At 38.0% G+C, this 14,083-nt stretch overlaps 1 protein-coding gene across 4 annotated transcripts; it reads left to right on the forward strand.

Moving 5' to 3' along the window:
• Positions 1 to 498: 498 nt before the first annotated feature.
• skor2 (SKI family transcriptional corepressor 2) lies at positions 499 to 13,873 on the forward strand. Of its 4 annotated transcripts, none has more exons than XM_079861143.1 (10): positions 499 to 837; positions 1,895 to 1,962; positions 5,760 to 7,560; positions 8,094 to 8,157; positions 9,005 to 9,085; positions 10,524 to 10,586; positions 11,140 to 11,238; positions 11,383 to 11,450; positions 13,037 to 13,099; positions 13,313 to 13,873. In XM_079861143.1, exons 3-9 carry the CDS (start codon positions 5,830 to 5,832, stop codon positions 13,094 to 13,096), a joined length of 2,166 nt encoding a protein of 721 aa, XP_079717269.1. In that variant the 5' UTR covers positions 499 to 837; positions 1,895 to 1,962; positions 5,760 to 5,829; the 3' UTR covers positions 13,097 to 13,099; positions 13,313 to 13,873. The 4 variants fall into 4 exon arrangements, with proteins under 4 accessions (XP_079717269.1, XP_079717267.1, XP_079717268.1 ...); XM_079861141.1 differs by having other exon boundaries at positions 655 to 837; positions 10,521 to 10,586; positions 13,313 to 13,871; XM_079861142.1 differs by lacking the exons at positions 499 to 837; positions 1,895 to 1,962 and adding an exon at positions 4,513 to 4,827.
• The last annotated feature ends 210 nt before the right edge of the window (positions 13,874 to 14,083 follow it).

A 14,083-nucleotide genomic window follows, 5' to 3' on the forward strand; every position in this document is an offset into this window, starting at 1 on the left:
TTCACTGCGGGTGTCGTGAAGAATTGTGTTGAATTGAAGTTTTTGTGGGATACAGGAGATCAGAGTCACCAGACAGTGTAAATTACAGTCACTGGATTATTTTACTCTAATCTGACACTAATTAATAACCCAGTAAAGGAAGTTGAATGGCAGCTGACCTGTTTATACTTTCAACAACTTTCATTATCATCAATATCTGTTATGGCAGTATTTTAGTCTTTGATTTGGCATATACTGTTGTCTCAGAAATATATCATATATCATAGCCTATATGATACTAAACACACTTTCAAATTCTATAATTCCTGAGAGTGTGCAAAAATTATATATTTGTTTTCTATTTTCTATCAAATATTCTTCATGGTAAAATAACAGATTTTTTTTTTTCTTTTAAGAAAAGCTTTCTCAAAGATCTCATTGTCAGTGTGGAATGGCATACAATTTCAGATTATCCATATCAAAAAGATTCAGTCGACACGCTTTCCTTGCAAAACTTTCAGACATGATATGGCATTATCCACGTTCTGATCCCGGGAAGAGCCCCACCTCTTCGAGATTCTTTGGGATGGGAAGTTCAATGAGCGCATTTCTCGCGCTCGTCTCCAGAGCTGCACGAGCGCAATGCACAGCAGATGATGCCTGTATATTTGACTCAGAGTGATTCAACAGACCACATGAGCACAACAGCATCAGTTCACTGTCAGCCATAGACCTGCATTTACAAAGGTTTTACTTGGAATATCTTACAAAAACGCAGGAAGCGCGCGACGCGTCACCTCGATGAGCAGCCGCGCGCGCTGTCAGCAAGAGACGAGCGCGAGACACGTCGCTATCGAGGTAAGCGCGTCAGCTGTGGGAAGTTTGCAAAATGTAAAATAATGTCGCGTTTACCTTTAATTTCTTATTCCTTTGTTATATAAAACGTAATTCGTGGATTTCAGTTCTGGATAAGGCCTATATGATAAGCTGATATTATTTTATGTGTAGGCTTTATTATCCCGTCTGGACATTTATCATGCTTTGGAAGCATTTGTAAATATCTGTCAATTATGATACATTCATCTCTATAATAATTAAAAATGCATTAAAAACACAGGCAGGTTTGTTGAACTTTTTGTCCAACCAACATGTTTGCCTGAAAGTTCAAGTAATGTGAAGCCTATTGTTTTGTAATTACACTGTAAAATGTTTTCATTGATATAGCCTATTTCGACATTTTATTTCCGTCCTATTTTTTGCCATTTCTGCTCGTAGTCAGTGTTTTAGAAAAATATCCGTCATAGTAATTCAATATAAAGTGTCAGAAAAAAAAAGTAACCAAATGTGTGCAACGATCACTGCAGATTAACACTTTCGAATCACTTTGATTTTACTTAAACATTTAAAGCGGCAATTGATTTTATATTTTTATTTTACTAGTAGTAGACAACTATCTATTATAACATGTAATTATCTGTCTACTATTATGCTGCTACAATCATATCGTGCGTATATTTGTCGGATTATTATTTTTTTTAAACGAAAAATGTATTTTTAAAACAAAACTTCCTTTTTGTTCTCGAAAAGACTGTGATGACAGAATATAATCGTTATTATCTAATTAGGCCCATACATTTTTACCTACATCCTCTCGTATTCAATGAATGGGGAGGAGCTTAAGACTTTCATAAAGTGGTTCAATTTTACTTCACGTGTCGCTGATTTCAAACAGAAACATTTCGTAATATATATATTTTTTCTTTTCCCAAAGAAGGTCAGAAATGTTACAAATGATTGTTATAATTTCACGAGCAGGAATGAAACTATCAATCAAGCTCTCGTGAGGCATGAAGGACACTAAAAACGCTGCAATTTATGACTGTTCAACGCTCAAATATGTGTCTGACCGTTTCAGGGATTGACTGATGCTGAAGAGGCTGAAAGCTGCTAGAAAACACCACATTCCCTTGAGCGTGGCATAAGGTAAATGTGCACCAACACACACTGCACAAAATCTCTCACAAAATATTCATTTCATTTTAAAGTTTACATTTTGAGTAATGCTTAAATGAATCAAAACACACATGCACATCTCCATCAATTGGCTGCATAAGAATACATCTAAAAAAAAAAAAAAAAAAAAAAAAAAAAAAAAAAAAAATCCTTGCTTCATGATGCTTATAACATCAAAATGTATATTTGATAAGCAATTCATTATTTCATAACTTACATAAAGATTCTTGTGTGGCACCACACTGTATCGACCCTATTTACCTGCATGGAGTCTGATTACCTTACAGTAATAATATATATGTGTCCATTATAGGCTGGAAGTCAGCATATTGAACTATATCTAAGTAATTTCATGCATTTCCTTGTCTGCAATCAAGACCAGATAATCAACATTATATGAATGCTTTCAATGATGAGATTGTATTTAAATGAAATTGCTTGATAAGTCTCCACAGATGAAGGAGCATCTAGTCTTGCAATCGTCTGATAGACCTCCAGTGTTAAATAAGGATTATGATGTAGGACAGTGTACGCAGGCCTATTTTTACTGTTCATGACAATTATAGGTCAGCGAGTTGCATTACAGCCATTAAAAGAGAAAGTAAAGACATTTCATTTGTTTAAAAAATACAACCGTTTGCCTGAGGTATATTTGGATTGGATGATGGATTTGGTGTGTAATGTCCTGTTCATGTAGCTATTAGGTTCCCTCTTTTTTTTTCTTCTGTATTGACCCCCACAGGTCACACAAGTAATTTTTTAAACGCATGATTAATTTCACAGTAGGGTTAACATACATATAGATGAAGTTCAATGCATCAAGCAGACATATATGATTTACCAAGGCCGGCATGTTGAACTGTTCAGCATGTTAGTTGTAATGATTATCATCAGCTGCGGTCTAATATAAACCTTTGTTTTTAACTCTTCTGTGTTTTAATTAATTATAGAGCAGCCTTTTTTTCCACTTATGGACATATAACAGACAAACATGCAACACACTGATCAGTAGCTGATATAAATTAATTTATACATTTATTTGTTGGTTTAACTTAAAAAAAAAAGTACCTGGTTGCCTTGAAATTTTAAGTTCGTTGAAACTTAAAAATTTGAGTTAATACAATGAAGGAAATTGGTTTAATCGACAGAAACTCAAAATATGATCTGAACCACAACAAAAGAAAAAATTGTTTTGATAACAAATCATGAAAATATTTTTTTACAGTGCAAAATACCAACCACATTTTCACAAGTATAAATTGAAACAGAGTTAGTGTTTAGTGAAAATTAAAGGAGAGTTACATTTATTCCACCAATTATTTTGAAGTATATCTATCATATATCTATGTTTTCATATTCCTGTAATGGGATGAGAGGTCGTTTGAGGTGCTCTTTGGCTATTGGGAGACAAAAGCCAGCGGGATGGGCTCTAAATGAGGTTTAGGGGGCTACAGATGGGACCCTCTCTTTCCTGTCAGTTTGACTGGGCTTTTCAGAACACTTGACCTTTTGTACTAATTCTATTATCGTGGCAAAATGAAAACGTCACAATTAAGCCAACTATTCTTTCAATTTTTATTCTTCAAAATTGCGCGCAATGTTATCAACATCTTGAAATTATATATGTAATGCCGACATTTAAAATAAAAGCCCTGCAGATCTGAGGCTTTGAAGCGAAGAAATTCGAGCGAAAGGGCATTTTTCATATATTAAAAAATATGATGGCATTTTTTTTTTAACATAATAGTAGCCTAATTTTTCATATTTGGATCAATAGTGCACCTGGCTATAATATAAATGTTATTGATGAGACAGTTTGTCGGACAACATGTCATCGGCATCAAGCGATTAGTTTTATTCTCAGTTGTGGTCGATTCAGTACGCACAGCCCATGTATTACCTCATAATGATGAAAAAATGACATGCCGACATTTATCGCCTTTCGCTTGATTTATGAATGCGCGGAAATTGCTTCGATATAGCATGACAGTTTGGACAGTTTAAGTGTGTGACAATGCAGATGTTGATAGCGAAATAATAAAACATTAACAAAAGCTACTGACCGCTCTTAAACATGAATGGTCACAAAACTGGGCCACTTTATACAAAAAGCAATGTGGATGCTGAAAAATCATATAATAATCATATTGGAAAAAACGACCGTCATATTAATTAAAGCCGACAAAATTGTATTTTTTATTTATTTATTGGCATCATCCTATCAGTATATTAACTTAGACCTACAATTATTCGTTAGCTTTAAAAGCTATGGAAAATGCATGCGATTCATTTATAATTGTCCTATTTAAATGTACTAAAACTATTTTGGTTAGGCTCAATTTTAGGCGTGTAACACAATATATTTATGAAACAGTTTCTGGTGTTGTCCATGCGATTATACCGATTAGCCTACACATGGGTGGTTCACGGGTGTTTTTCCCCCCACTAATTCCGGTTTGAAGTAGACGCGCGCGCGCGCATCACCCGGGGCCCCTGCGGCTCCTGTCTGAGCTTCTCTTTAGTGTGTTTGAGTGGCAGTTAGTGAAACGTCATTGGCTCTTCAGAGGGGCAGAGCCACGCCAATCACTCACATCCAACTCCGGCAATAAGAGCCGGTGTGTGAGGCGCGCGCTTATTCGCTCTTGCACTACTGTTACTGGACACGATAAAGGAGCCTGTTGTGATATTGCGCGTTTATCGTGCTTGTTTTTATAAAGTTCGCGCTCTCGTTGACCGTTTGCATTTCCGAAAACGAATTTCTAATTTCGTATGTGGAATAGGCTTCGAGATGATTTATATTCTGTAGCGTTTGGACATCTCCGACTGCGCGCGGAGGTAAGAAAAATACAAACTTTTCTTCGTCTCCGAGTCCGTCTGAAAATTATCTGGTTTTGTTTATATTTAGGCATTTCTGACTATAAGTGACTTTTGTTCTCGGCGTGAAAAGAGGCACACTAACGTGTGGAGACATTTTGTAGCCTACTGTTTATATTTGTTATGGCAAATTGTTATTATTATTATTATTATTAGGCAATAATACTGGGATATTATATGACACATTGCCAAAACATAAAATAGCGACGTTCTATATTCTGTATGGAAAAGTCGGAATAGAACGTTGAGGCCGTCAGAACATTCTACGGGGAAATCTGCCTAAACTCTCTGTAAATTCCGCTGTGTTGTATTATAGTATTACAGTAATATAATATATTTAAAAAATATTTGTAAAGTATTACATAGTATTAAAAGCATTTCACGCTTTTTATTTTAAATTTTTTTACCACAGAAACAGCAAAACAATGTTCATGATTCAGGAAATAAAATTAATAATTGCACTGATTTAGCTAGCGCACTGATCTAGTTATATATATATATATATAGTAATTGTATAAAACTGTAGTAAATATCTATTGCTTTTATTTACTTTGCGATTGATCAGCATCCTTGTAATTTTCTCTCGTTCTTTAAATGAGTGTTTATTTCAAGCGCATCATATTCTGATCTACAAACATTGTCTGACATGTGAAGAAAGCCTTACAGTAATTCTGCAAGTTGTTTAATTCTTAATTTTTTGTCTAGTAAAATAAAAATTCTGGTTATCTTTAATAACTGTGCCACATTTGGTTATATTAACAAATAAATATTCTTTATCGATATACTTTGCATAGCTTTGAATTAATGCATCTGAATCTTTTATATATATATATATATATATATATATAATTCTTTTTTCATTGCTAAATTAACCTTTTAAAATGTGTTTACAGACGAACATCTCCAGTCAGTGGTCTGCAAAGATTGCAAAAGAGTCTTCTGCCTGGACAGAACAACATTGTGATGGCCACCCCACCAAGTTCATTTCAGCAGGAGCCCCTCACGCCTCCCAGATCCTCCCTCAAGCCCAACCAAGTGGGGTCGGTCATCCTCTACGGGGTGCCTATTGTCTCGCTGGTCATTGACCTTCAAGAGCGGTTATGCCTGGCTCAGATATCCAACACCCTGCTAAAGAACTACAGCTACAACGAGATCCACAACCGTCGAGTGGCTCTGGGCATCACCTGCGTGCAGTGCACCCCGGTCCAGCTCGAGATCCTCCGGCGAGCCGGTGCCATGCCCATTTCCTCCCGCCGCTGTGGCATGATCACCAAACGCGAGGCAGAGCGACTTTGCAAGTCTTTCCTGGGTGAGAATTCTCCACCCAAGCTGCCAGACAACTTTGCGTTCGACGTGATGCATGAATGTGCCTGGGGCTGCCGGGGAAGTTTCATCCCAGCGCGCTACAACAGCTCCCGGGCCAAATGCATCAAGTGCTCCTACTGTAATATGTACTTCTCCCCAAACAAATTCATCTTCCATTCACACCGCACGCCCGAGGCCAAATACACGCAGCCAGACGCCGCCAACTTCAACTCCTGGCGTCGCCACCTCAAACTGACAGACAAAACGCCGCAGGACGACCTGATGTTCGCCTGGGAGGATGTAAAAGCCATGTTCAACGGAGGGAGTCGCAAGAGGGCTCTTCCCTCCTCTCACTGCTCGTCCATGGGTTCGGTCAAGGCTGTGAACTCGGTTCTGCCCCACATGATCTCTCCGGAGTTATCCCAGAAGAGAGGCCGGTATGAGGACGATGATGATTTGGACAGCAACAGCCTCTCGCCTCGAAAAGCCCCTCGCAGTTACCCGGTCATTCCAGTCCCGAGCAAAGGTTTCGGGATGTTGCAGAAGTTCCCAACTACGTCGCTATTCCCAAGTCCATACACCTTTCCTGCATTTGGTCTGTGCCCGCAGAAGAAGGACGACAGCGAGGCGACCAACGGGCAGAAGAACAGCGGCCTCTCAGGGCTCCTTTGGCCCGGACGCAAGGACACTTTCTACCCGCCCTTCTGCATGTTCTGGCCCCCGAGGGCAACCGGGGGCATCCCGGTACCCACTTACCTGCAACCCCAACCCAACGCCCTTTCCTCCCTCACAGAAAGCCCGTCTCTCAGACAAGCCTTTTTGGATCTGTCTGAACAGGCCGATGCCAGTTCGGGATTGGACACGAACCCCCGGTCCGGGCTGTTCGAGAGCGACTCCCTGCCCGTGACCTCGGACCTGCGGCCGGCCCCGGAGGGCTGGGTAAAGCTGCTGGACGCGCCCTCGCTTCAAGCCCGAAAGGCCAGCTACCACTCCGCCTTCCGCCCCGTGGTCAAAGACGCCGAAAGTATCGCCAAGCTCCACGGCAGCCTGGAGGACTTCGGGACGGATCGGCACCTTTCCCCCGGGACCAGCTGCAGCTACCAAAGCGACAGCGGGGAAAGCGATGAGGAGCAAGAAGTGGATGTGGAGACCAAACAGGACGAGGAACAGGAGGATTTCGGCAGCCGGTCAGCGCAGACGCCCCCCCTGCACATGCGCGGGCTTCCCGACAACATCTCGGGCGATCCAGTCAAAGAGCAAGCCTCCTTCCCGAGCGTTCCCGCCGAGACCTCAGAGAACAAACCCGACCTCCCTGTCAGTCCGCCCACCATCCTCAAAGTCCCCAGCCCCGTTCACGGCCTGCTGGAGGAGAGCACCGCGTACAGAAATGTAAATATTCCCTCCAGGCACTTTGACTAATTATTTAAATGCGGGCCATTGGCTGGCAGGGTCCATATGCATAACAAGATTGATAGCCTGTGTTCCCTGCAGAAATGAAATATTCAGAGCTCTTTGATCCCTCCTAATAAGCCCAGTCGTGTTTTGTTTAATGGCGACATTATGTTTGCTCCCCTTTGTCACTTCTGCCTATTAGCCTTTTAATCTTTAACCCTTTGACGCTACATTAACAGACTGAACGGCATGAGCGACGGAAACTGAAACGGGAATTCTTTAGCAATTAGCCTCAGCGCACACACACACACATGCGTGCGCGTGTTGATTTATCTGAAGAAACTCAGTAGCATCACACAGCCAAGCAAACATCAGAATCATATATAAAACATAACAGCGTTGTCATTCTCAAGGCTAATCAATTGTGTGCTTTTGGCTGACTGATATATTTGGTTGCTCTATGTTTCAACCTTTGGCCTGGTGTTGTGAATCAGTTCTAATCAGACATCGGTGGTGTTTTATGGTTACAGGCGCACAAGAGCAGAGACGATGGGCTACCGGCCTATGCAACCAAAAACAAAGCAACCATCTCAGGTGAGACATGAATGGAAAGTGAATGGAAGCGTAATTTGATTTTCCATTGCATTATTTTATTTTATTTGTATTATCTATTTTAAAGTTTACACTGTTTACAACCATGGCAGCACACACACACACACACACACACACACACACACACACACACACACACACACACACACACACACACACACACACACACACACACACACAGTTGTGTTTTCATGTTTTAGGGGAACCTCTATAAACATAGTCATTTTTTATATTGTATAAACTGTATATTCTATCATCTTACCCTACACTGTAAAAACTAAAAAAATTTAAGTACAATCAATTTAGATGTTTTAAGTCATTTCAACTTAAATTACATTAAACTGACTTTAAAAATGAGTTGAATCTCATTGAACTTAAAAAAGGTTGAAAATTGCTTTATTTTGATTCATTAAAGCAATGTAAAAACATGTTGTCATGACTTATTGATCTTTTTTTTTTTTCAGTCAGAAAACGTTCTACATTTTTACATAGTCAAAAAGCATCACTTATTTATAAGCAGTTTTCCTCATGGGGACCAAACAATGTCCCCACAAGGACAAGGATTTCAGATATTGCCATCTGTGTCCCCATAATGTAGGGTTTACCAGGACCACACACACACACACACACACACACACACACTATATATATTATAGCCTTAGACATAATTTCTCTTGTGAAATTAAATGCACATAAAAAACATAATTTGACAAAAAATATTTTTAATTAACAAAAAATAATTACATTTTCCACCTTTATGCCTTAAACTTTGCTTCATTTGTGTCCATGCATTCACCTCATAACATCTCATTTTTCACTTTTCCTTCAGACGACAACAAAGAGCAAAGCAGTTTTTTCGTCCCAGAGACAGAAACCTCGTCCGCACCCGAATTCTGGCGAGAGAATCCAAGTAAGAGCAACACTTTATCTCAACGCTTTATCTCCGCTTTACATCCGCCACTTACAGCAAGAGGGTTCGCGGAATAATACGCGCGGCGCGGCCGGCCCATCCCTGCGAGGATATTAGGATTAATCTAAATATAAAAAAGATACGGGACGGAATATACTCTTAAAATGGAGCAGCTCTCTCCACAATGTCATTGGGAAAATGTGTTCTGTAGGGAGCCATAACAGTTCAGGAAGACAATCAGCTCAGCGGCAGGAAGGTGACAATCACCATTTCAACAATATCAAACGGAAATAATTGCCTTTTGCTTGGCAAAATCTTCCATTAGAAAGATCATAGCTTATTGCCTTTTATCTGTCAGAAAGACATTAAAAGTGTTTTATGACATCTATGCCAACATTTATATTATCTAGCCGATAATGATCTCCTCATATACCGTATAATATATTTGAAAAAAATTACATGAAACAAATTAAATGAAACCACCTTTGCCTGATTGCTAAACGTCTCCGAGGGGCTGCTGGGAAACGTGATTAGAACTTCTGATTTTGCCAAGAGTCTAAACGGCAGTGTCTTAAAGATAGTTCTGTTTCTTGGGAGGGAAGGGGGGGAAAAAAAATAATCTAATTTTCCATTTATATAATGCAAACTGCCTTGGCTTTGACTATTCACGGTTAATTGACTGTCAAACGAGGTTGTTATCCTCAGGCACTGTCTGCAAATTTGCTTGTCAAATGAGACAGAGAGAGGAGGAGAGCGAGAACAAGACCGCTTTCCAAATGAGGAACGCCTTGTTCGGCTTAAGGAGGCAAGACGGGAAATGAGAAGAGAGAGAGAGAGAGAGAGAGAGAGAGAGAGAGGAATGAGGGGAAGATTATACCGATGTGTTGAATCACTTCATTTGAGCCATTTGCGATATAGACACAAAAACACAGTCGGCGGACATGCCTTGCGAACGTACCGACTCCTAAGGTTTCCAATCAAAATTGTTTCGAATAATTTCCTGATTCAATAGCGCAGTAACATTAATGAAATCAGCTCTTTTCACCTATTTCAGGATATTGGCACATTGCAAGGGTGTTTCTAATGACTTAATTTAGCTGCACTAATCAGATATTGTGTTGAATGGCCTATATTTTACTCAGTAGAGTCAGAAATGTATTATTTTCAGAGTTTATTATTATGTCTTTACAGTAAATATGCTGTCACAGATGTTTCACAACATATTCATGACATATGAATACCATTTCCTCACTCCGGGAAAACAGCATTATATGAAGTCCAATATGTTTGTTTGAAACATCCTGTCATCAGACTGACATCTACTGCCTGCTGGTGGAACTACACGATGTGTGCCAGTCCTGACGTGAATGAATGCTTGCAATATAGGTCATAAATCTGCACAGATTTTGAAAATTCCTCTTTTTTTTCTGCTCAGCAGACCAAAGTCAAGACACAAACTCTCCTGTATCGCTCAAGAAGGACGTCGAGAACATGGAAAAAGGTGAGATTGCAAAATAAGACTTTAGAATTATATACAATACTGTTCAAAAGAGTGACAGTAAAGACTTCTATAATGCTAAAACAAACAAAAAAAAGATTTTAAATAAATGATGTTCTTTTGAACTTTTTATTCATGAAATAATCCTGGAAAAAAATATTTCACGGTTTCCACAAAAATATGAAGCATCACAACTGTTTTCAATAATAATAATAATAATAATAATAATAATAATAAATGTTTCTTGAGCATCAAATCATCATATTAGAATAATTTCTGAAGGATCATGTGACACTGAAGACTGGAGTAATGATGCTGAAAATTCAGCTTTGATCACAGGAGTAAATTACATATTATTACAAATATCCATATAGAAAACAGTATTTTAAATCACAATAATATTCTACAATATTACTGTTTTTACTGTATTTCTGAGCAAATAAATGCAGACTTGGTGTCAAAAATCGAGTGTAAATAAAATAGTTTAAATATTTGTCTCTAAACGTAACAGTCGATAAGGTGGGATTCTTGACTCATTGTGTGATCCGTCTTTCAGAGGAGCTCCAGAAAGTTCTCCTTGAACAGATAGATTTACGGAGGAGACTGGAGCAGGAGTTTCACGCTCTGAAAGGCAGCTCTCCGTTCCCCGTTTTCCGTAAGTGTCCTCACTTTATCATCACGCTTTAGCTTGTGAAAATCAGAAAGCCTGCTTTACATCACTTTAAATAGGTTTAAATGTGAAAATAGGTGACCATAATATGCCTTTGATTTGAATTGTCCATATTTGGCTATTCTACAGATAACTTTCAGGACCAAATGAAGAGAGAACTGGCTTACAGGGAAGAAATGGTGCAACAGTTACAGATGGTAAGGAGTTTTCACAGTTAGGTCATCATTTCCCGTCTGATTAATTGAATATCCCACAAGCAACCCTGCTACAAGTAATCTGCTAAATCTGTATTAAAGAAGAAATGTAAGACAGCCGGCAGGATCTGATAATCTGTGATCTTTCACTTCAACACCATCAGTCATACATGAGAGATCCCAACATCACACATTCAAAGCTGAACTTCGGGAATGCAGAAAACTAGAATGACATTTAGTGGATCTCTGCTTCCTTTTGCTGTTGTTTCACCACATACACTCTTAAAAATAAAGGTTTCATAGGGGGTTTTCACATTCAAGAACCATTCTGGGTTCCCTGAAGAGCCTTTCAGTGATCAATTCCTAAAAGAACATTTTCCATAAACAAAAAAAAAACCTTTTGTAGGATAGAAAGGTTAACGGTTCTTCATGGAACCATCAATGCCGATAAATAATCTTAATTTTTAAGAGTGTTTTTAAGCAATAAGGTACAAGAGTACAATGTGAATCATGAATAGTGTTTACAAGGCAAGACAGCACGGCTTCAAGTGACTCATTGTGTTCATGAAATATACTAGTGTGCAAAAGTTTGGAGTCAGTAAGATGTTTTTTTTTTGAGGAACATTCAGATCTGTGTTTGTGCTGCTGATCCAGAGAGAGCCGCTATGAAACCGCTTCACAGTCTTCTCAACCACACAGTATTATCATTTCTGTCTTACAATAATTCAGACTATCACAGAAGTATAAAAGTTTATAGTTCAGATTTAAACACTGAACGGAACGACGCTTCAAATAACGATTGTATCAATGGCATCGTTACACCAGTAGGTGGCGACAAGTGACTGTTAAAAATGTATTTATCATTGAATCATTCATTCAAGAGATTCGCTCAAAAACGCTGATTCATCCAGTTATGAAACAAGTGAAATATGCATGAGAGAGTCATTGAATCATTCATTCAAGCCATTTTTTTAAAAATAATTCATTCTAATTAATTAAACATTTTTAAATGGACTGCAGCAATTAACATTTTGTCAGAACCTCTAGTAAATTACATGTTATTTTGTTTAGTTGTGTCTGTTCAGAATCGTGATCTCGCTTTTAAACAACAACAACAGAAATCATGACTTTCAATTTCAAATCAAAATCAATAATGAGAACCATTATTAAGAACTGAGCACCAATAATAATTGATAATATCTGAGCATATCAGAATGATTTCTTTCTGGAGTAATTCAGCTTTGAGCACAGGAATAAATTACAGTTTAGCATATATTCACATAGAAAACTGCTATTTTAAATTGCAGTAATATTTCACAATATTACTGTTTTTACTGTATTTTTGATCAAATAAATGGTGAGCAGAAGAGACTTTCAAAAACATTAAAAAAATCTTACCGACCTCCAACTTTTGAACAGTATAGTGTATTTACTACATTATAAACATTTTCATTAAAACATTTTATGAAGCAAACTTCTTTTTTCATGTGATTACTTCTGTATGTATATATACAGTATATATTCCCTGACCTGACAGCGGAGAGAAATGTTGTGCAAGTATTAACTGATTGCATTGTGTTTATTTGTAGATCCCCTATGCAAACATCATTAGAAAAGAAAAGGTCGGGGCGCATCTAAACAAAAGCTAAATGGTAAGTATCAAAGTTATTAAATCATATAGTGACGGTAATGAGTAATATGATGTGTGGCCTTTCTGTAAAATCAATTGCTGATTTCACTGCTGAGTAAATTTCATATGACAAATAGCACTGACTTTTTGGATGCTTGTAATTTTTACATTTGAGCTTTCTTGATTATTTTGAGAAATCTGTATCATAATGACTATATAAACTGTTATTTTTTAGGTAAATTCATCTGAAACAAAATCAAGCTGCTCTCAACATCTTTTTACACTCTGAGGATAAATCAAATCATCCCAATCTCAAGCACAACGAAAGGAACCTCTTCACCGGATGTTGAACGTTGTCACTGCTAAACCTGAGCGACGTCCATCTCTCCGATGAAACCAAATGCCATCAGCGAACGGATACACAGTCATGCATCTACCAATGATTCAGAGTTCCTTTGACATATTTCCTGTACAGTAACCCCACTTTGATTATTTATGAACTTGAGTTTATATATTCCCCATGCACTGTACAGTTCTCTTAGCTCTAGGCTGTAAATGTACATATACGGAGGTTAATGTGAAGGGAACGGTTGCTCTGTACTGTGGATGAAGTCTGAGAGCAATCTGAACGTCTGCAAACCTTTCTCGTTTTGCCTGTTTAAATACAACATTGACATAAACACGAGTTTAAAAAATGTTATTGTTAACTGTTCATGCAAATGTATTTAAATATGTTCTTGTAGTTTCTCTACTATTTATGTGGATAATTAAAGTCTATAAGATGAAAAAGACTGACCATTGTTGTTTAAATGTTTTTATTACATTAAGCACTTGTGAAAAAACATAATTTTTATCAGTAAGCACAAACACGTTACAATACCATTTAATACAATTTAGAACTAAAGAAAACATGTATATATATACCCTTTGAAGTGTACATTTTTGGATGTTATCTGTGTGTTTCCTGGGAATCAAACCTACATAACTTGTTCTACCGAATACAAGA

The sequence above is a fragment of the Squalius cephalus genome (assembly GCF_949319135.1).
Source record: "Squalius cephalus genome assembly, chromosome: 24".
In the NCBI taxonomy this organism is placed as follows: domain Eukaryota; kingdom Metazoa; phylum Chordata; class Actinopteri; order Cypriniformes; family Leuciscidae; genus Squalius; species Squalius cephalus.

Excerpts from the sequence above, each read along its gene's own strand:
- skor2 (XM_079861141.1), top strand. The coding sequence starts at position 5,830 with ATGGCCACCCCACCAAGTTCATTTCAGCAGGAGCCCCTCACGCCTCCC. Across the intron at positions 9,086-10,520 it reads ATTCTGGCGAGAGAATCCAA|CAGACCAAAGTCAAGACACA; the intron begins GTAAGAGCAACA and ends TTTTCTGCTCAG. Across the intron at positions 11,239-11,382 it reads CTCTCCGTTCCCCGTTTTCC|ATAACTTTCAGGACCAAATG; the intron begins GTAAGTGTCCTC and ends GCTATTCTACAG.